Source organism: Cricetulus griseus (genome assembly GCF_003668045.3).
Source record: "Cricetulus griseus strain 17A/GY chromosome 1 unlocalized genomic scaffold, alternate assembly CriGri-PICRH-1.0 chr1_1, whole genome shotgun sequence".
Lineage (NCBI taxonomy): Eukaryota > Metazoa > Chordata > Mammalia > Rodentia > Cricetidae > Cricetulus > Cricetulus griseus.
Window position 1 is genome coordinate 174,034,580 of NW_023276807.1, and position 23,865 is coordinate 174,058,444.

The 23,865-nt window shown below is 44.8% G+C and overlaps 1 protein-coding gene across 3 annotated transcripts in view; it reads right to left on the reverse strand.

Annotated features, from left to right (window-relative positions):
* Positions 1-23,865, reverse strand: part of Rarb (retinoic acid receptor beta) — a 349,488-nt gene that overhangs the window by 141,872 nt on the left and 183,751 nt on the right. For 2 of the 3 annotated variants that reach the window (XM_035452139.1, XM_027389383.2), the window contains exon 1: positions 2,695-2,851. The exons of the other annotated variant lie outside the window; for it this stretch is intronic. In XM_035452139.1, the coding sequence (XP_035308030.1) occupies positions 2,695-2,851 (157 nt within the window). Of the gene's footprint in view, positions 1-2,694; positions 2,852-23,865 lie in introns of those variants that run through there. 3 annotated transcript variants of the gene reach the window in all.

Genomic DNA, 23,865 nt, shown 5'->3' on the forward strand with positions numbered 1-23,865 from the left:
AAGCAACTATATTTAGACTGAAAAATATTAAGATTTAGCCTGTGCCCACAGAGCAATTAATGCAGAAAACATCTGGAGTTACCTAAAACCAAGAGAATCCAGAAGGCATCTGAATAGACACTTAGTGACCCGGATGGATGCCTTCTAGGGTCCTCTTCTTTCTGTTTTTTACACCACATTCCCTTAGTGGCCCCTAATCCTGATTTCCAATGTTTATACCAAACAATCCATAGGCCCTGCTACAAACCAACAGCTGGCTGGCATATCAGTTTTCTTTCTTTAGAAATAAAAGGAAAATAAAGGGAGTATTCTAACACTTTACAAAGTGAGATTCTGGGGCCATTCTTATGTTCAAAGGGTTTTAAATACACACTAAAAACCTAAGAAGACTTACAAGGCCAAGGGTAGTTCTGTGGGGAATTTAGTACCAGGTTTTCCTCTCTGTTCCACTGTTTCCTCTGTGTTAGAGCAAAGTTGATCTGTACCTTTTAAAAACAGCTATTAGGTAAAATGAAAAACTAAGTCCTTGGGATTTAAGCTGTTACTTATGCAAACATGGCTCTCATAGGGCTTTCATTTCAAAAGCCTCAACACGGCATGACACAGACACTTGCTAGAACTTTTCTAAAAAGAATGTTTTATTTTTATTTATCCTCAAAAGACGTAATTTCTAGACCAACGGGAAGGACTGGGGATTCAGTGGTTTGTGGAGAACAGAGCCAGTCTGCAGGGCAGGGCAATATTGACACTTGACTAGTGCGGCTCCAAGTTGGAGCATGGGGTTGAAACCCTAGCTGAAGCTGACCACAATGAGCTCTGATTGCCTTGCTTACAAAAATAAGACACTGGAATTTCTGCAACCCTTTTGTCAAATGCCTTTATTTACTTTGTCTAATGCAGGTTTCTTTGATTAGCTAAACCTTGCTGTTATCAACACTTTTTGCTTATCGGCTTGCCCTGGGCGAGTGACACATTCAGCACCAGCTCTCCCCAGATAAAGCAAATCCCTTGTTTAACTTGTTCAAGAACAAACAAAGCTTTCCCTCCACTCTTGCAACCCAACAGGCAGGTTAGGAAGGCTAATTGCAAACGGGAGAATTTCCACAAGTAACTCTGCTCCATGAAATCTCTCTCCAGGACAGTTCTTTCTTTCCATTAAAAATGTTGCAGAACAATCCTCCCTAACAAGTCCAAGTTTCACAAGGCCCAGTTCCCTGGATTTCAACTAGAATGTCCACATTATTTTAATTGCTATGGATAGGAGGGCTCCGAGGACCCGCTAGTGGATTGGAAAGTATTTTTTAACACTAAGTTTCTTTGCCTTCTCCCAAAAGAAAATGAACAACAAAGAGGAAAGGGTATGACTAGCAAGGCATTTCCTGGAGCTATATTCTTTTTGCCTGCATGTGGCTTGGTGAATGTTAAGTTGGATGGCCAGGCTATTGGCATCAAATGGTTATTGATTTTTCCAGCTACAAACCTGTTGATTTTCTGGCTCAAGAAGCAAGTCTTCCCCCCCCCCCTTTCTGAAGAAAAAGTTTCAGAGAGGTCACCTGACATGTGGCCACTGCCCCCTACTCTACTTGCCTTTTTGCCTCTTTAGACAAGCCACCACGTTGTTAGGAAAACTCAATTTCTTCTAGTTAAACTTTGACCTCTTTGAAAACAAAGATTTAAAATGTCATTTTCAGGCTAATGCTCCAATGAATTGTCAAATCAAGTACTAAAAACATTTTGATAGATAGATGAGCCATTTATCTAAATCACTGTCAGGGTGGCGAGGCATCCTGCAGTCTCCCACCACAGCCTGTCCTAGGTAGGATTTCTTAGGACTCCTGGTCATTTCTCAGGCCTGAAACTGAGCTACTGTTGACTGATGGAGCCGAAGCACCATGTCAACATCAGATAACCAAACAGTCAATATTGTTTTTAAAAAGGAGGCTATCTCATTTAGATTTCTTTTCCTTTAACTGAAGTCCAAACTCCTGACTGAATTGTAAGAAATGGAAATAATGAACGGGCAGCCCAAGGAGTGTTGGTGACCAGGAGTTCCCTAGCAAAACAGTAACTTCTTACACCAACAAAGTGACCTGGAGAGGTGGCAGTGGGGTCAATGCTAAGACATATTGCTTTTGGTCAGCGAAGGGAATGAGGGCGGCAGCATCATCCTACACCATCCTGCCCTGTGCATTAGGAACTCTGGGAGCAACTGCCTTCACCAGGTTGCGTTCTTTGAAGGGACGATGCCATATTTTAATTACTTATGTACTGCTGGAATACACAAGTGTTACTGGGCTTGTGGCTAATCCCAGTCAAGTTAAACATCCTCTGCACCCATTTAACATAAATTGCGTGGTGTGTCAGGTTGCACTACTTGAACAATGTTTCGAAGGTCTTGTGGCCACCTTCTATCTTCCCCCTCTCTATATACATATTTTAAAAACTATTTTCAAGAGAGAATGGGGTGGTGAAGAAGAGCAGGGGTGCATTTCTAGGGGAAAAAAAAAAAACCCTCCAAGAGGGAATTTCAGCAGAGATGGAATCCATATGCATGCCAGCCGATCACACCCTTCAGCATTAAATCATTAAACCCTTTGTCTTGCCACCATTGCACTTTATTCCAGTGTCTTTATTGCATGCAAGAGAGACATTTTTTTCCTTGGAAGAAGAAAAGAAAAAAAATAATAAACCTACATTGAGCAGTGTGCCGGTGCTGCCATTCGGCCTGGGTGAATCCACTGAGGCAGGCTTTGAGAGCCTTTTCCTGCAGCATGCAGGAGGACGGGCTCGCGGTGTAGAAATCCAGGATCTGCCCGGGACTCACTGACAGAACATCCATACAGTCAAACATGATCTCTCCGCACCGCGCTCTGCAAAAGTGCTTATCCTCTAGGTGTGGAGGCGAGCGGCACAGAAAAGTCCACGAACTCCATCAAACTCTGCCCCTTTTTTGGCACGTAGGCTGTTGGTCTTTTTCCCAGCCCCGAATCATGAATTATGACAGACAAGCCAGCTAAAAGCCTGTAATTGATCCAAATGATCATTTACCATTTTCCAGGCTCGCTCGGCCGATCCAGCCGGGGCGGGGGTTCCCGCACCGATCCCAAGTTCTCTCTTCCAGGCGACGCCCGCGCAGGCCTCCGGGAGCGCGCGGGTCCTACCCCGCCGGTGCCCAGATGCGCCCTGCTCGGGTGGCTCGCGTCCTCGGCATCCCAGTCCTGCGGCCGCGGCTCAGGGGAACTCTGGTCCCCCCTTTGGCAAAGAATAGACCCTCCTGCCTCCGAGCAGCTCACTTCCTACCACTTCTGTCACACGGAATGAAAGATTGAATTGCCTAATATATGCGAGTGAACTTTCGGTGAACCCTTCCCGGGCTGCTAACCTTCAAATGACCCAACCAGTCTGACATCACCAACTCCCAGGATTCTCACAGCGCTTAAAAACTCCCAGCAGCCCTGCAAGAGCCGGCAGCCAGCGAGGCCGCGGCCAGCCGCGCGATGCTCCCCATGGCTCAGCGTGCAAACAATGCCAGGAGCGCAGGGAGGAGCGGGAGCGCGGCTGCGGTTTGCGCCTTTTCATCTGCTCGGCCCTGGCGGGGAGACCCTAGCCCCCATCCCACCTCCGAAATTCCTCCCTGCTCCGCTGTGTCTGGCAAAGCTCTTGCAACTTAGGTATCTTTCCACTTCTGTAAAAGCACTCGGCAAGCCCTGATCAGGGGCTCCGCCACCGCCACCCCTCTCTGAAGGAAGCCTCGCGGCCCGGGAAACTTTCCATTTCGTTAGCAGTCCTTTTCCATTTTTTTCTTTCTTCTTTTTTAAAAAACTTTCTTCTTATTTGTTTGTTTATATATTTTTTAAACATCCCCTCCCACCTCTTCCCTCTCTTGGAGACTCTAACTGAAGGGGCTGCTCTGCAGGGGGTGGGGGGCACCTTCCGGGATCTACTTCGATTTAAAAATGCCTTGCAGGCTGAAACACCTGGAGCAGTTACAGATTAGTTACTTCACCAGTCAGTCTTTCTCCCCTCCCCGTTCTGTTCTCCTCTTCTCCCTCACTGCTATTCACCCCTTGCAAATCCCTCTCACAAACACACACAGAGAAAAGTGAGAGACAGAATTGAGCGACCAAGTGGTGTGTGTGTGTGTGTGTGTGTGTGTGTGTGTGTGTGTGTGTGTGTGTGTGTAGATATGAGGATGAATTCTAGATTCTGGCTTAGTAGTTGGAGAAAACACAGTAGCTCTGCCACTGTCTGTCTGTCTAGGAAGACACTGATTTTCTCTAGGACTCAGTTTTCTCCTCCATATAATGGACCTGTGTAATACTGTCTACGGGATGAAAATACTACCTGTAATTTCTCAGTAGACACACAAAAGAGATATCAACTGTGTTCCTTCCTCCTGTTCCAGCCGTGGGACTTCTGTCAGGGACACCTAGACTTGACCAGGCCACTGGTTCATAGGTGGACAGACCTATGCTGCCTCTGAACTCATCCGGATGAATGGCATGGAGTGTGTTGGTGGCCTCTCCAGCAAGCACATGCTCCCACACATAATTAAATGCATATTTTGAAAACCAGGTAAGTATAAGGATTTTACATTTCTGAAAGCTAGGCTTTGCTCAGACCACCCCCTGCCCAATCTCGCCTGTTTTTTAAAAAACAATTTTCAGGTGAGAGGATTTCTTGTTTCTCTTTTAACCTGCTTACACTGACTCAGACCAGAGGAAGGAGCAGGGTTTTAGCTGTTTTCAAAACCCAGAGACAATTGGTAGACATGCAACCAGGCTGGCAGGGCTTTCAAAGGGAAGCCTCTGCAGCCAGTTTCCAACATCACCTGCTGGATGCAAGGCATAGGAGAGAGGATGCTAGGCAGAGACCACATTCCTCCTTCCTTCTCTGTCTCCCTAGTAATTCTTCCATGAAAAGTTGGCAAGGAGATGCGCAGGGAGGCCCAGGCTCCGTTCCCCCTTTCTGGGCAATGCCAGGGCAGATGCACACTAGCACACAGGGGAGCCTCTCGGGGCACCCACCCTTGCTGAAATGCTCCTCTGACCAGTCAGCTGCTCCCAGTACAGCATGGGAGCATGCACCACACTCCCTCATGGAGGCAGCGTGCCCCATAAGAAGGTACACTAAACCTGCAGCTCAGGAGCTGTTTTCACCTCAGCTTTTGCCATTGAAAAGTTGAGTGTTAGAAGGGTGAGATTTCACTGAAAGTAAAGGCTATATTTCTCCCCTTTATGTAGCCATCCGTTTTGTAACAGGGTTTTATTATTAGAAACCCTTCAACTACAAAGAAAACACACATCCTAAGTGAGGGGGCACACGGGAATTTATAAAACAAACACTTAACACACCATCATTGAGCAATCGTAAAGATACAAAACACTGGGTTCTGTGTGAGTTTCTGCTTGGCCCAAGAGACTTATTGCCCCAAATGCTTCCTTAAGCTCTCCAGTTCCCTGGAAACAGAGTCACTCATGCTTGGTACTGGAGGTGGAGGGAAAGGTATAGACATAGGGGAGAGGAAGCAGCTGAATTGCAGCACAATGTAAGTTAGAAGTGAGAAAGCTTGGTATCATGGCAGATGCATGTGTCAGGTGCCCTCTTATAGGAGGCTGATAGACTTCCTTGCTGGTTCTGTCCCTAAGTATAGGGAGGCACTGGTCACAGGGAAGAGAGGATGAGACACCAGGGAATGAATCCCCAAATTCTGTTCATTGCCAGCCCCATCTAGAAAGGGAGGAACCACTCCCAAATGTCTTCTACAAATGTACTACTGCACAATGCCCTCCCCATACCTCTTGAGTGTGTGTGTGTGTGTGTGTGTGTGTGTGTGTGTGTGTGTGTGTGTGTGTGTGTGTGTTGCTAAAAGTCCTTCCCTTTGGGAGAACTAAGCCTGTCTAACCCTTCTCCTACAACTAAGGTTTCAAAAACAAACAGGGGCACAATTCTGTTAAAGTTTACTCTGGGGCACTTTGAGCATCTGGGCTTCCTTACAGAGCATAGGTGAGAGGGTGCTCCTTCCCCAACATGCCTCTCCTAGAAAGCCTGTACTCAGCAGAGATGAGGGCTGCTCCAGAGCTGCAGAGATGGAGCCCACATCCCTATATACTGTAGTTCTTCCCCAGGCTCTGTTCAATTAAGGTATTGTACACAACAGGTGGTAGGGAGGGTGTCATGACCCTCCCCAGTGCTCCACAGGGGGAGGGGGTGTATTAACAGTCAACCAGCCCAGCAGGCACCACAGCTGAATCCCCCAGGATGGTACTTGATTGGCTGAGAGAACAGTCACTCACTCTGTTTGGGGGTGTGGTATGGTGTGTGCCTATGACTGGGGAATTTCTTTCTTTGTATGAGGATAATTTACATTTATAATCACCTTGAGATTCTTTTAATTGTAGGGAAATGAACTTGATCAGTATTTAAATCTTTGTGGATGGGATATTATGGGTTCCTTATAATGCAATGGGACTCACTAGTCAATTAATCATTTCTCATCATGGATTAATTACACTGGCAGCAAGGATTGAGGCAATTAGTAAGTGCTAATTCACAAAGCTGACTCACAAGCTAGCCACATTTCTTATCATTTCTTTGTGGGTAAATCTCATTCTTTCTCTGTTTGAAAACATGATTTTTCCTCTGAAGTCTTCCTTTTAAAGGACTAAGGAAAGCACCAAAGATAAATAATGATTCTTTAGATACATACTCATGTACTTATAATGATTAATGAATAGGGTAGAAAGTAAAAACTGAGCTAATTTGTTCACAAGGAAATGTAAATGACTGACACTCACTTGAAATGTGACTTAAATAGTTAAAATGAATCTTCCCCAAGATCCCTTTGTGGGGGTACCTATTGGAACCTGGACCACCTTTTCTGTTTTCTTTGTGTTTGAACAATGGTTTCATAAAAGTTTTCCCAATGAACAACCAGACATCAAACAAAAACCAAAAAAAGCAAAAGTTTGAGAGCAAAATTCATTTTGTTTGAGAATCAGTGTTTGTCCGTGTGACACAGCGCATTTGAAAACCATAATCATAAAACTGGAATTTATAGCCAAGGTTCAGGGTCTACATCTGTTTCTCTGGTTTTGAAGCAGCAATTACCCACTGGACAATCCTGAGTGAAACGCCATGAATCACACTAGGCAAGCATGTCGGAGCCAGAGAGTTTGCTGAAGAAAGAACTGTGTGCACACAGCCAGCCTTGCTCTCAGCTACTCATGCCAGGCCCTTGAGAAGCCAAAACTCTTCCAGGTGCAAAGACACCCTTGTGCGCACAGCATGCAAAAGACCACCAGCAGAATGAATTGTTTTAAAAAGGCACGAATGTCTAGCTTTTTTTTTTTTAATGATTTTTGTTTGTTTGTTTTTTCCTCTTAGAGGAGCAGGATATGGTGCTATTGGCAGAGTACTTGCCTAGCCCTGGATTTGATCCCCAGCATCACATAAGAGGGCTTGGTAATGCATACCTGTAATCTCAGCACTTGGGAAGTAGAGGCAGGAGAGCATGGGTTCATACTCATCCTCAGCTTCAAACTCAGCTGGGGGCCGGCCAGTGTGGGATATATGAGACTCTCTCTCCCCCAAAACAAACAAAGCCAGAAAATTGCTTTCCTATTAGATCTCTGACCCCTCTTGGCTGTTGCCTTTTCAATGTAGTTCTGTGGGGAAAGAATACACCAGGACGGTGTTGTAGCTCATGGTACAGGCTTTAGTCACTTCCTTCGGCTTCAATACTCAGTACTGAGGAGGAAGAAGAAAAGGCAAACTTTGAGTGATAGCTGAGGCTGGGGTGTGGCTAGCACAATGTTAACCCCAAGGCCTTCCCAGGGCTTGTCCTACCAGCCATGCTACTTTTCATGGGCTTTGGCAGCTTGCTGAAGCCTCTCTGTCTGGCCTGAAGTGCATGCAAATGACTATTGTGTTTGCAGATGTGTTAAATGGAAACTTATTTACACAACCTGGTGGTGGACTAGGATTGGCCTGTGACTTGTCTGTGCCCAGTGTTCTCAGTATTTCAGAATTTTAGTAAACTCTACATCACCTTGTCTCTGTTGGTATACGGGTTAATTTTACTAACCCCTGCATCACCTGTCTCTGTTGGTGTATGGATTAATTTTACTAAACTCTACGTGGATCGTGTGTGTGTGTGTGTGTGTGTGTGTGTGTGTGTGTGTGTGTGTGTGTTGTCTTTGCTTTGAGTGCTGTGATGAAGCCCTAGGCCTGACAGGCTGGTAAAGCACCACTGTGTCACACCCTAAACCCACACACCCTAAACCCTCATGCACGCTAGGCAAGCACTTGACTCCTGACCAGCATCGCAGCTCCACATTGTGGTTTAGTTAACACCCTCATTTTCCTTCTTCTTTGAAAGCATTTTCCAGTTTGAACTTGTTCACACCATGAATCATGTGGCGCTTATTATGTCCTTCATCCAGAGTGTTTTATAATGCTTCACCCAGCATCATTCTTTCTTTCTTGCCTCACAGTTTCTCACTTGTCTCTGTTCTTGGTTCCCTCTGTGAGGAATGCTCACTGTTTCATCACCTTTAAAACAGATACCACAGATGAGCACACTGGCACTGCCTGTAACCCTGCACCCTGAAAGCTGAGGCAGGAAGACTGGGAAGTTGATGCCCCCCTGGATTACTATACAAGACCTTGTCTTAAAAACCAACCAAACAGACAAAAAACCAAACAGCCGAGAGGCCCTGTTCTCTCCTGTCCACCAACTCTGCTCTCTACCCCATATTTTCACTAACACCCCACAGGACGGCAGCATTAGGGACATGAAGAATGAGGAAGTCAGTGTCTTACCTACCAATGGCAGTGTTACTCTGCTTGATTTTATTTTGGGGAGGTGTGTGTGTGTGTGTGTGTGTGTGTGTGTGTGTGTGTGTGTGTGTGTGTGTGTGTGTGTGAATGTTTTCCAAGGAGTTAAAGCGAGACAAGCCACCTAGACAGGTGAGTGATTAGAAGTGCAGCCAGACTCTTTAGAAGGTCTTTTTGGGATGAAGTATGATGTTTTAGGATCATGGTACTAATAAAGGCAACCTCTCAGCTGCTGCCTACACTTCTCGCTCAGCATGGCCTCTTTTATGATCCAAATAGTTCCTGATCCTTAAACTGTGCTATTTAATTCAAGTGAAACAACCAAGAACTCAGTCCCTCAGTCCCTAGGGGCATTTCATGTGCTCAAAAGTCCCAGCTAGTGGCCACGATGTTAGCAGACCAGTGCAGACATAAGACACCACTGTTCAAAGTTGTGTCGGGGTCAGACTAATGTGTAAAGAGGCAGTGGTGGGAGGCAGGCACTGAGTGTAGTTTGTATGTAACTTAGCTTTGCCACTTCCTTGCTGTCTGACTCAAGTCAGCCAAGTCTCCTACTCTTTGCAAGCTTAAAGCTCTCTCTCCGATGCAATGCAGACTAAACTGATACACCTCAGAGTGTGGTGGCACATAAACAAATGATGTGATATAACTTAGACCATTGTCTGCGATATAAAATGCCAGTGTGGGTTCTACCAGGAGAAAGTATGGCCAGGAGCACGCTGCCTGCTCCTCCCCAGCATAAGGGACATAGGCCTACCAAATGTTATCAACGTAGAAGTTTGTAGCAGGTGCTCAGGCCTGTGGGAGCAGGGCACATTTCCAGGAGTTTCTGTGCATGCCTAATTAGCACAGTATATTTGGCACTGAGGCAGTCCTCATGAATGGAGTCTCTAATATGATGTCTCATCTTAACCTTTTTCAGTTTTACTGTGGTGCAAGGGTACTTGCAATTTTGAATTTTGATCTTTCCCTGGACTAGCAATGTGCAGTAAGACACTTTCCTGAGACAGGTCTTTGCTATGTAGCCCAGGCTGGCCTGAGCTCCTAATCCTTCTGCGGGTACCTTCCAAGTGCTGGGATGACAGGTAGGTTCCTTATGTTGGGCTGCCACATACTTACTCTCTTCCTATGCAGGACAGTAGTGGCATGTCATGGCTTTCTATTTGGTGCAGATCATGAGGGAAACACATGAGCCTCTGCCTTGTGCTACATTGCTAAGCTATGATGATGGGGAGGTGAGCTGTGTGAAGTGTTTTCTTGATATACTGTATTTTCAGCTTCTGACAGGCTCATCAGGAGAGAGCCCCACTCAAATCGAGGAATGCCTGCATTGTGTGGTCCCTTCTGCTTATAGCACAGACCCTAAGTCAGGATGGCAATGAGAGATTAGAGTCCCCTATACTTCTGCAAGAGGCAGGAAACAGATTATAAGAATTACTGTTTTTCGCAGGTGTGTTCAGTCTCAGGAACTTAACACCAATTATGGTTAATTAGATGGTGATGATATTATGTAGAATAGAAGATTAATGTAATTTTTCTATCTCATTTCTCTATCCACTCACCCACTGTCCATCCAGTCCACTCACTCATTGATCTGAACATCTCATCTGTCTTTTCATTCATTTGCCTGACTGTGTTGACTGCTTTTGGTTGTCATCCTAACCACATCTGGAATTAACTAAAACACATGTGGCTGGGTTCAACTGGGAGGCAATTTTTTCTTAATGAGATAATTTGAAACAGGAAGACCCACTTTTAATCCAGATATTTTTAGGTGGGAAGACACACCTTTAATCTGGCCTACACCTTCTGCTGGCAGCCCATGTAAAGGACATGGGAGGTGGAGGCTTGCTCCCTTTGCCTGCTTGTGTTCACTTTCCCTAGCAAGTCTATTTCTTCACTGGCATTAGAGCCTATTTCTTTGGATTCCAATGTGTACTGTAGATCAACTGAGACATCCAGCCTTGTGGACTGAACAAATGCTGGATTCTTGGAGCTCCTGTTGATTGTTGGACTTGTTGAATCATAGCCTATAAACCATCACACACACACACACACACACACACACACACACACACTGCAACCCTGACTAATATACTTGATATTCACCCACCACCTTATAATCCATTTACCTACCCACCCAGCTATCTACACATCCATCCATTTATGCACCAGCCCATCATTTTCTTATAATCTAACCACCATGGATGAGCAAAGTGACTTTTAGGAGGACAGCATGTAAGGCTGGCAGCAAGATGTCTCAGATCATACTTTTCCTTGTTCTAGAATCCTTAGGAAGGATTTTCGGAAAAGATACAAAGGCAGAAGAAAGGCTAATGGCATTGGTCCTGGGGATTTAGTTAAACAAGATTGTAAGTCAGGCCATGATGGAAAAGACCCATAAGATCTAGCAGAGCGCTCCAGGGTCTACACTAATGAAGTCAGTTCTGTGGACAACACCAAAGATTCTGAGTAGAGTGAAGCCAAAGACACCAAGGATTTCTTCATACACTGTTAGGAACAAATTCTTCAGAGAAGGGTACAGAAGGAACGAAGATTAAATTCATTCTAGTGACTGACACAGAAAAGGGAAAAAAAAAAAAAAAAACCCTCAAGGTGACTGAGTGGAAACTGCCAGAATACAATGAAGTCTGGGAGAAATTCCTGAGGAAGTTCTGTTGGGGAGCTGCTGATAGGTGGAGTCATGTCACACACATACATGGAATGTTAACAGAATACATTCTTCTGAAGACAAATCTCTCTGTTTCTGTCTCTGTCTCTCTCTTGCTCTCTTTGCTCAGAATATAGGATATAAAGCAAACTTCCTTATCTACCTGGGGCTAGAGCTTGGAAACTTTTTGCAAGGACAGTGCTAGGCTTCTAAGTTAGCTTGGGGCCTGTGGTGGTTTGAATAAGAATGGCCCCATAGGTTTGTATATTTGAATACTTAGTCATCAAGGCCTTGTTGAAGGAAATGTGTCACTGGGGCTGGAAGTTTCAAAAGCCCAAGTCAGGCCCAGTGCCTCTCTTTTCATGCTGTCTTTGGATCTGGATATGGAATTCTCAGTGACCTCTTCAGAACCATACTTGCCTATATGCATCATGCTCCTCATGATGATGATAATGCACTAAGCCTCTGAAAATGAAAGCAAGTCCAGTTAAACACTTTTTATGAGTTTCTGTAGTCATGGCGTCTCTTCACAGCATTACAGCACTGACCGAGATAGGGCCTTTTTCCAGTGTGTGTGTGTGTGTGTGTGTGTGTGTGTGTGTGTGTGTGTGTATGTGACACTTGTGTACAGGAGCCTGAAGAGGTCAGAAGAGGGTATCAGATTCCTTGGAGTTGACTTACAGGTGGTTATGAGCTGCTTTGTGGTGCCAGGAACTGAACCCTGGTCCTCTGCAAGTCCAATAACGGTTCTTAATGACTGAGCCATCTCTTTAGTACACATTGCTTGATTTTAAACTAGTGAAGCTTCAACAATGATTGTCAAAGTTATCTCAGAAGGTAAAAGCTCTGAAGTGTAAAAGCAAACAAATATAGGAGGAGCAAGAAAAAGAAAGAGCAGGAGTAATATAAGCCACTCACTTCTGTTTAAGCAAAGTGTGGAGGCAAAATGTCAGACGCAAGGCAAGCAGCCTGGAAAGCTAGCTCTGGAGTGCACACCCAGGGCTGCCTAATGAAATTTCTAGGGCCAGGGTCCAAAAGTTTTGGATGAAGGGTCTCAGGCATTTCCCTTGTACTCTGCAGCATCAGCCTTTCATCGGGTGATTGTCACTTAATGACCTCCACGAGGACGTTGAGTTAGGTGTATAGAGCTGAGATTCAGGCAGGTTCTTCAAGTCTAGTGTTTGACTAAGTTTGACTTTGGGATTCCCTTTGTTCTTTCAGAATCCAGCGGCAATTCCACTGAGGGAAACAGTCTTCACCCAGAGTATTGATAGTTCAGGGCACATGTCCCGGGACAGTGTTTTGGCATTCAAAAGGCCAGAGGAAGTAAGATGTTCCATCTCACCTTCCGTTCACTTTTCTCCCAGAAGCAGGTCATAAGACCATCATTTGGAAATGCCTTCTGTATACCTGGAGGAAGGGAACTGAAGATACAGGGATAAAGAGAAGAATCTGAATGAACAGGATGCACGGAATTCTTCTAGACCAGCCTCAGTGGAGCAGACTGTGTGACACACCTCAGTGTGACACACTTCACACTCAGCCAGTTCTCTGCTATCGGGAAGACACAGAGACTTGGCTGCCTCTTTACAGCATCCCTTTTTCAGATGCTCATGCCACATAAGACTTACAAGTGAGTACACTTTTTTTTTTTTTTTTAACTGTGAACTGCTGGTTCAAAGTCCTCAATCGTTGTAGACTGCATGGATCCCACAGATGGGGACAGTGGCCAGGAGAAGGCCAAGCCACAGGCGAGGTGGCAAAAACCCAATCCTAGACCATCCCTGTGAGGCAGAGCTGCCCTTAAAGTCTGGGCCATAGACCTTTAGGTGCAGGAGAGGATGTGAGAAAGCAGTGAAGAACCACATCGATGCATCGTATCTTGGGGTCCTTTGAACATCAGAACTCCTTTCATTTGTTTCAAAATTTCCCAAAAATAAAGATATCTTTGGTGTTTTGCATGGCACTGCCCAAACCCTGTGAGCTTCTCCTTATGTGGAACACCTTATCACCTTCCCTGTGGGGGCTGCATTCTTGTCTCCCATCCTGTAGAGAGTGCCCTCCTGCCCAGAGAAAAGTCTCCCTCTGCTTTCTTGTGTGCTCCAAGATAAACATGGCAAAGCCCTGGAGGAAGTTTCACTTTGAGTGCTGAACATTCTTCATGTCTACTAAGCCTCGTTCTAGGCTTGGACAGGCTCTGGCCTTCTGGGCTATGAGTATAGGGAATACAGAACCCCGTTTATCACCAAATGTATGAAATGTCTTATAGCCATTCTATAAGGAGAAGGATGGGTTTGCTCAATAAAACTGAGTTTGGATACTGCCCTAGTTTGTTTTCTGCGCTTGTGAAAAACAATATGTAAGCAAAAGCAACTTGAGGGGGAGCTAATACTTTATTTCAGCTTACAGGTTATAGTCTACCATGGAGGGACACCAAGGCAGTGACAGAAGACAGGAGCATGAAGCATGGAGGGATAATGCTTACTGGATCCCAGGCTCAAGGTCAGTTTTTTTATACAGCCCAAGCCCACCTGCCTAAGGATGGTGTTACCCATAGTGGGCTGAGTCTTGCTACATCAATTAGAAACTAAGAAGTAAGTCCATGCAGGCCTGCCAATGTGTCTGTTAGAGTCTGAATATAGAGTATTCTCCCAAAAAGCAGGGTTTGCAAGTTCAGTCTCTGGCCTGAGATGCTTTTCGGAAGGCAATAGAGCCTGGGGGAGGAGGCTCCTGGCTGAGGGAAATATGTCTTTACTATTGGAATGTTGACAGTGACACCACCTGTGCTTCCAACTTGTGCTCCTCTGCTTCTCGATGCATGCCATGCAAATGGCCTCTGTCTCAAGTTCCCACCATTATGACTAGGACCACTCCTAACCTAGGATGGGTAGAAATCGGCAGTTCAAATAAATTCCCCCTGACTTTGTTTGCCAGGTGCTTGCTCACAGCAACACACAGGTCAAAGCACAGTGGCCTTCTGAAAGATCTGAGGAGGGCCTTCTGACACTGTCCTCTCGGCTGGGGCTGGCTGACTCCAATGGTCATGGGACAGTTTGCCTGGAGCTCAGGAAGGAACTTCCATTTGCTTATAGTTTCTGTGGCTGCTGTTGTACAGCAGGGGTGAGCAATCACAGTACAGACAATGGTCACAAAGTACAGACTTAGAATCGGAGCCTCTATCTGGAAGACACCAGTGACTACGTATTGACTGCCGTCCCCTGAACTTATTTGAAGGAGCCCACTGTCTGTATCACACCCAGGCTTCCTTTAGTCTGAATTTCTCAGTTGCAGTGACCTCCAAACTTCGGCAATTTTTCAAACACCTTGAACACATTTCTTCACTGTCTTTTTTTTTTTTTTTTTTTTTTTTTTTTTTTTTTTTTTGCTCTACAATATTCTTTATTTAGATGTGAACATGATTACTCTCTTACTTTTAAGAACCTCTTTTGAGTGCTAACCTAGAGACAATGATTCTAATTAAAACAGGAGCCTAACTCATTGCCAAGCCCTGGCTGGGAATGTTTTAGCTTTCAGGACTCTCTAGGCTGTCTTTGCACTTCCTACTAAGTGTCTCTGAGAGTAGAAAGGAGTCCCCTTGAGTACAGAGACTCACCCTGGGTCACTGTTGTGATCACTGCATAGATCTTGTGTCTCCCAGTAAACATTGACTGCCTGACTAACAGAAAGAAAGAATGAATGAATGGAAAGGGGTCTGTCTTAGTTTAGGTTATTCTTGCTGTGAAAAGTCATCATGACCAAGACAACTCTTATAAAGGAAAACATTAGTTGAGGTGGCTTGCTTACAGTTTCAGAGATTCAGTCCATTATCATCATGGAAGGGGGGCATGGCAGCATGCAGGCAGACATGGTGCTGGAGCAGAGAGTGCTACATCTTACAGGCAACAGGAAGTCATCTGACTAACTGGGCAGTATTCTGAGCATAGAAAACCTCAAAGCCCACCCCCACAGTGACACACTTCCTCCAAAAGTGACATACCCACGCCAACAAAGCCACACCTCCTAATTGTGTCACTCCCTATGAGATTATAGAGGCCAATTCAAACTACCACAGAGTCTCTTTGAAGACACTGGTTGGCAGAGCTATGCATAATTTAGTAGAAAATAAAAATTGGTTAAAAACCATGGCTTACTGCTTCAAAGCAATCATAATGAGCCCATTGTAAGTAAAATGAAATTAGATACAGCTATTAGATGACATCAGTAATAAGTGACATGTGTGGCACAAGTCTGCTTTCTAACACATTGATGGAAAAGTTCAAATGTTTTCTGAACAACAATGTTATCTTTTGCAAGAAAATAAAACAACAGAAGCAATCAACTTATAGCGTAAAACTATACAAATTTAAATAAAATGGATCATGTCTGGAACTTTTAGAAGAAAATATAGAAAATAAAATACATAAATATTTTATTTATGATAAAATAAAAAATCTTAAAATTCATGAATAAAATATTAAAATTAATTAAAAGAAATATTAAAACTCATGAATAACTACACATCTTTTTCTCACCTCTAAATGGTAAAGAGTTTTAAATGGGAATGTCAACTAAGGCAACAAACCCATGAAAAGATGCCTTATATAATTAATCGTTAGAGAAACAAACAATAACGTTAATGAGGGTTAGAAGCATGGTTCCATAGATACAGTGCTGGCCTTACCAGGATGGGACCTGAGTTCCAACCCTAGAGGCCATGTACAAAGCTAAATGTGGTAGTAATCCTACCACACTTAGGTGTAATCCTACCACATTAGGTGTAATCCTAGTGCCAGGGAGGTAGAGAATTACTGGGGCTTCCTGGCCAATTCACCTGTGAGCCCTAGGCCAAGGAGAGATGCTGTCTCAAAACATACTGGCAGGTCCTGAGGAATGACATCCCAGGTTGTACCCAGCCCCCACATGCACATGCACATACATGTACACACACATGTACATGCAGACACACAGGGTAGTGCCAGGGAGCACTAGGGATGAATGAACCCGAGCTGTGTATAAATAAGTGTCAGAAACAGTGCTGTGTGAAGAAAGCTAGAAATGTACAAAAGGCCAACCCTACTCATGCAAAGTCAAGAAAAATGTCTAGTTGATCTCTGTGATCTGAACTCAGGATGCTGGTCAGGAGCAGGTCCAGACTGGAAGAGCAGCGGGCTCTGACATGCTCAGTTTCTTGACCTAGATGAATGTTTGTGTTCACTTGTTATAACAAATCCGAGTCTGTCCTGATGATGTGTGCACTTTTTCTCATAAATGTCATTCCAATAGAGTGTTTAGTTAATAAATAAAGAGTGGATGGGCCAGGTGACTCACAGATTATTAAAAACCCTCAATTGGTCCCTAAGCTCAAACATTTGAAAGCAGCTACTCTAGGAAGCAGTGTAAGAAATGAAAGAGCCCCAAGCAGAAGCAGAAGCATCAAGAACAATAGATAGCATCGACTATTAATCCTCAAGTGCAGAGAGCATTTGACCAACCTTCATGTTAGCATCCATGGAACTAGGTCCCCTTGGTTAGTAGCAAGAGCTAATAATACTTTAAAAAAAAACACAAAGCCTTCATTATATTAAAAAATTACTCTTTTACATTTTAAATTAATATCTGAGTAAGAAAATGCAGAGAAAGACACATATGCGGAGCAGGGAAAAAGAGAAAAATTAAATGTGTTTTTTCTTCTAGGTAATTGTCCACTATCAATTCCCCACCCAGAGGCACCTTGACTCCAGAACATAATTAGAAGCTAATAAAGCCCATTAGGCAATATAGCATTGTTACTGGGGATTATTCCTATCTGTGAGTCCTTAAACATGGCTTCTCCTGCCATTCTTGGGTGACAGATCATTTTCAATGTGAGCTTTTGCCCCTTCTTCAGAATCCCCAGCTCCTAGACACAAAAACACACTGTCCCCAGCCATTCCTCCCCAGAGACTCCTTTCTCCTCTCACAGAGTTACCTCTGTGTCTTTCACACTTGAGGAGAGTTTGGGTAGGTGTGCAGGCACCTCATTTGTGGTTGTCCACTCAGTCAGTCAGTTCTTCTTCCCAGAATCACCCCAGCAGACAAAAGGACACAGCAGTTTCTTAAAGGGAAGGCCATGATTCAAAGTGTTGACTCTCAACTAGCCAGCACGAATCTTGGGTGTTTAGAGTCTTCGGAGTTTTTTTTTTATTATTTTATTTTATTTTATTTTATTTTTTTTTTGCAGCGGCATCCCTGGCACTGAGTAGGAACAGAGTCTGCAATGAGGAGCAATCTATGCCCCACCATTAGAAAACAAGTAATTCATAAGACAGGTGGCCCTGAACCCCAAACCTCATTCCTTCTTGCACACATGCATAAACTGTTTTCCAAGGTGTTAATAGTCTCTCTCTCAAGACTCAGAATTCATAGATCAAAGGAAGAGTGTCTTTTGTCTTGGGCTGTTTTGCCAAGCATCAATAAATACCTTCTCTAAGAAAGTCATGCCATTCCCCTAACCCTCAGTGCCAGCCTGGGTGGTGCCTGTGGCTGCCACACCAGTCCTCCATGAAGTCATGACACCTGGCTTTGCCCATCTTATCCTCCAGTGTGGGCAGGCCACAGCTTTGATATATTAAAATACAAATGACTCCATCATAAATGGCCTTCCTTTGTGTCTTCCTCCATGTTATCTCTGTGCTAGACCCATCTTCAGGCTTTGCACAGGTAGACTTTGCTCTCTGTTGGCTCCACAGCAGGCTCTGGGACATCCTGTAAGCACCACCACAGCAGGCTCGGGGATGTGCTGGGTGGGGGGCAGTACTAAACAAAGGAGTGAGATCAGTGACTTAGAGGCACAGATCAGATCCCTATGAAAATTGTTCAGATGCCTCAGTCGGGTCTTGACTGCTTGTGCCATATGCAGACCTGACCTTTGCCCTGCTGTGCAGCAAGTATTTACCAATGACTCTCCGAAGGGGTGGGGTGGGGAAATCTCTGTCCTGTGCTGCTCCCAGAATGCCCTGGTGTCAGTGTTCTGGCTAAGGTCAGTTTCAAGGATGCAACAATGTGACGTCATTGGCTCTGGAGTTGAGAGGAGATACCAAAAATTAACTGGAATGAACTTACATAGGTGAGGTTATCAGATTTCTCCGTACACAGCCCCCCACCCTTTTTTTTTTTTTTTTTTTTTTTTTTTTTTGCTAGGTGGCTCCAAAGGTTTCAGGGAACCATAAACAAATAAAATAAGAGCAAACAAACAAATCCCAAACTCTTATGGCAAAGAAATTGGCACCACTTGGCTGAGATAAGAAGAGAATAAAGACAAGAAGTAAATCAAATAGTGCCTGTTGATATCAGGTGGAATGTATGGATAAAAAAGCCATTATTTTCCCGCGGGAGCAACATGACATGGCAATGTGTTCCTCACATTCATCCCACCACTGGCTTGAGAAAGAACACTACAGACAGATGTGTGATACCAAGGAAGCACAGACCCTGCCAGATGTGTGACACTAAAGACAAGTGCTCTTGATGTGTGACATCGAGGAAGGTGTCCCTCACCATTTGATTCCCATAGTGAAAATAAGCTAGCAGTTCAGGCCTCACTTGGTGTTTGATATTCAAAGAAAGGGACACCATGGTGACTGACAGTATGAGCCATTTTCAGGTCTAGAGCTGATATGGTGTGTTTTGGCCATAGTACAAAATCTCATCAAGACAGAATAGCGAGGGGCTGGAGAGATGGCCCAGTGGTTAAGCACACACTTACTGCTCTTCCAGAGGATCCAGGTTCAGATCTCAGCATACTCATGGTGGCTCACAGCCATTTGTAACTCCAGTTCCAGGAGATCTGAGATCCCTCTGTGGTAATAGATATACATACAGGAAAACGACCATACACACAAAATGAAAATAAATAAATCTTTTAAAAACAAAGAGAATATGGTAAATAGATCATTGCTGACCTGTGTTAGAGAATGGGTGAAAGCGAATCTGGACCAGTGTAAGTGCTAGTCAATCAAACATAAAAGAGAGACCAAGATCTATATGACGGGAAACTGAGTTGCATTTGTCTAGAACTAAAAGTGACATATGCCCAACATTTCTGAACCAGATTTTACAAAGGAAATCCAGATACTTTCCTTGCTTGTGGTGAGATGGACAGTGGAGCGTCAGGAGATGTGGGAGAGTTTCATTGCTCATGGACTGGAATTAATTCCCTGAGTTGTTAGAGAGGGTACCAACACAAAGCCCTCCATGGTAAAGAAAACAAAGCTCTGCACAGTTTATAGCCTTGATAACTCTCTATTGCTTTTGAGTCTTTATACACTTTAAAGGCAGCTCTAGATTAGAGGTGCTATTGCCTAGTGTTAATGGGATGGGATTGTGGTATTTCGTATTCTCCATGAATGCCAAATCTTTAGCTGCCCGGGAAGACCCGCCTGCACTGCAGAGTTAACAGCCTTTTTGACTAAAGGTTTGAGTCTTTGATGAATGTGTTCAGATACACACAAAGTTTGCAGTGGCCAGCAGCCAGGAAAATGTGCAGCCCCAGCAGATGACGCATATGGAGTGGGAGCTGAGCATGGACACTGAGCACAGCCTCACTGACAGATGCTCAGCCACAGAGCAAAGCCAGTTAGATGGCCTCCTGGGAGAATGGGGAGACCTAGGTGAGATCATTTTTTTGTAATGTCAGTGGAAGATATTTATGAGTTACACACTTTTCTGTGGTACTAAGTAATGAACTCAGAGCAATGGGCATCGGCTGCTGTGACCATAGGGTCTCAGGTCGCCAGATGGAATCAGAAAGAACCTGCTTTGCTGACACTTTTCTACCTGAGCACTTAGCAGCATCAGTTGTTGTCATTTCTTAAATGCTACAGTGGCATTTCTTCTGCTGTAGCTTGATTCACCATCTATGTGGAACCTGGCAGGTCCTCCTGAAGCAAGTCTTTTGTGGCACTACAGATACCAGTGGGGAATAACCTAAGCTTCCTGTGACCCCTGTTTGTGGTGTGTCCTGGTTGTTCACAGCCTATGGTTAGGCTCATTGAAAACTATGGAGGAAACAATCAGTTCCATGCAGCTGGCAAAAAGTGACACACGTTTGTGTCTAGGGTTGAGTTCCCAGTAGTAGATGCTGAAGTAACACTTGGAATGAGAGCTGTATGGAGATCCCAGAGGCTGTGGTAGGGAAGTGAAGAAAGACACGATAGGCATGGAGGCCACCACAGAGCACCCTATGGAAAGTTACCACTGTGGGCAGTTGGAATCACTCCTGAAGGGGATTATAGGAGACAGTGCAGAATGGGCTCAAAACTTACCCTCCTCAAGAAACAAGATAGCATGAGGGTTTATCTACCATCTTCCTATCTGCCATTGCAGGGGCTGCTGCATTTTCTGATGCTTCCAACCTTTATTGCACAAGTTTGGAGAACTGTAAGCAGCCTGTAGCATGAGAAGGGAGCTAGAAAAATAGGAATAGGACTCTGACACTATCTATGTCTGTGTGTGTTGGGGGCATGTGGGTGTGTGCATGTATATATAACAATGTAAGAGATACATCACTGTGTGTGCATGGTGTGTGTGTGTGTGTGTGTGTGTGTGTGTGTGTGTGTGTGCATATGCATAACAATATAAAAGACATAGATATAAGAAGGGATCTAAGACACACCACAAAAGGAAAGCAGCCACAGCCGGAGTGTGGGGCAGTTATCCTCAAAGGTGGAAGAGAGCAGAGCAAAGCTCCCCATAGTAAAGGTGGGGATGATAATAACGACTGTGTCTTTAACTGAGAACCTGTATTCCACAGACTCTTGTTTCTTTTTTGGTATTATGAAATACATCCCCCACAAGAGTCAAGGCAACTGTTAGTGTTCTCATAGGATAGACAAAGAAACCAAGCTGCAGTTCATGTGCCTGAAGCCACAGTGAGGAGTGAACACACAGAATTGACATCCAAGCCTGACTATAAATTCTGTGTTCTTTTGATCTGTGCATTGGTTAGCCCACCTGCTGCCCAAAGAAAGCCAGGAAGCCAGGGTCTGTTGAAGATCACCTCAAACATGGAGCCACAGGCAGAGAAGAGCCACCAGGGGTAATATGAAGAAATGCACACAGTGAGTCTGATGACATAGCCTGGATCCGTGATATGGAAAGTCAGTAATTTGCAAACATCATATGAGCTTGGTACAGGGTACAGCTGTGATGCAGGGTACTCCAGACACGGTTAGGACCAGAAAACAGAAGCCAGTGAGGATGACAGTCAAGATGCCTTAATCTAGTGCTGAGCTTTGCTTCTTCTCTACTCAGTCCAGGCATTGAACAAGGAGGCACAGCAGTGGTAGCTGTGGCCTCTGCCCTCCTGCTCACTTTTGTCTGTCTCTGACTCCAAGGTTTAACCCCCTCCAGCCCTGTTGTGGGCTGAACTGCTTGCCTAAGCCACATGTCCATGTTCTGAGCTCCACTGTCTCCAAACATACCTGGATTTGGTAACAAGATCTTCAAACAGGAGAATGAATTAAAGGGGGGGGGGACACTAACCCTTACAAGAGGAAGATGTGGGGCAGGTGCCTATCATGTCTGGAGGTTCAGTCATACCAGGACAGACAGGCCTAATGACAGGCAGCTTCAAAGCCAGGCAGAGATCTCAGAAGAAATGAGCCTCTGGCCCCTAGATCTTGGACTTCTCTAAACAGAGCCAATACATTTCTGTGGTTTAAGCCACAGTGTGTGATTTTTGTTGTTGTTATGCAGCTCCACTGACTGATGAGCTCCCAGATGAGGTCTGGTTATTGCTTCAGAGTGAGTGTCCTCCCCACCCAGAAGTGGATTTTTCTTCCTGACTAGCTGTGACCCCCGCCCCAGAAGTGGGGAGGACAACCAGGAAGGATAATAGTCACTACCATCAGCAATACCATACATCCTCATCTGTGGCCATGGCTTGTGCCTTCCTGAGACTAGCTTTTCTTTTTAGCATCTAGCCCCCTCTAAGCTACCCCCAGCCACATCAGGCAAACCAGCAGGAGCAATCCTTCTAAATTCTCTGAACTTCTGGGCTAGGAGCAGAGTCCATAGTAACTTTCTACAATGACAGAAACCTATCTACAGCGTCAGTTACATGTGACAGCTGAGTCTCCGAGATGTGCACAGTGATAGAGAGGAACAGAAACTTCAAAAATTTTAACAGCCACACATGGCTGGTGTATGACTTGCTTGGTGGGCTGCACAGTCTAGAGTGTTATTGTGCTAGGCGTGGCCCACACCCACTCTGGCCCACACACCACCTCTTCAGAATCCAGTTCTCCAGCCACAGTTCAGAGGCTTTTTGGCATAAGAGCCTAATATATGACTACCCTGATCAACTAGACTTATGTGGCTGAAATTTTACCTTGAATACTTGGCAGGGCAGATTCCTTGCTAGTTTTGTACTTCAAAAGACAAAGTTTACAATGCCTTTTGTGGTTTTTGCTGGATGTAGGATGCAGATCTGGCCAAGAGAACAGAGGGACTGCTAAAATATTACAGGCCTGATCTCAGAAATGTGACTTAATCAACATAGTAGATTAAAAAAATGTTATTTACCCCCCAGCTGGCCTTCAGGGATGAAGGGCTGTCTGTGTTCCTGGTACCTGCTACCTCCCCAGATTCCAAGAGAATCAATTTTCTTTTCCACAGATCCGAAAAAATGTAGAGTAAGTGCTGGCTGGGCATGGAACCATCTGGATTCCTGAAAAGAATACAGTAAGCAAATATGTTCCCCGAGAAGCCAGCAACAATTAGAGTGGGCGTGAGAAAGTACCTGCAGGTCCACATTGGAAGGACAAACTGAAGATGTTCACAATGAATGGGATTGGGCGTGCTTTTCTCTGCTGACAACACTTGAAAATCAAAGCAGTCATTTGTGGGTCTGCCTGCCACCCTGTAGCATCTTTCATCTTGGGGAACTTGGGGATGTTAGGCACTAAGAAAGTGTAAGCCCTACTTAAAGACTCCTCTTCCCTTCCCAGAGAAGAATAAATGGGAAAGAACATGCAGGATTTTAAATTCTACCCTGATCTAATTCTCCCACACTAGGATGGCCGTACTCCCTAAAAAAATTAGAGGGTTGGGTCAGCCATGATCTTTCTTGTCTAGTGTGCACAGACTCGGGATAATCTGGGTGGCTGCAGGGACTAAAGAAGATGAGTTCCAATGGTGAGCTTTCTACCCTGTGGCAGTTGCCAGCTTTGCTGGAATGTAAACAGCATGGTAGCACCTCCAAAGTGTGGAAAGAAAGTTCTAGGACGTCTCACCAGGGGAGGAGTCCTTGGAAAGTGTGAGCTAATAGAAACCACTGGAAAAAGAGGCAGCAGTCTGAGACACCAAGCAAGTGCTGA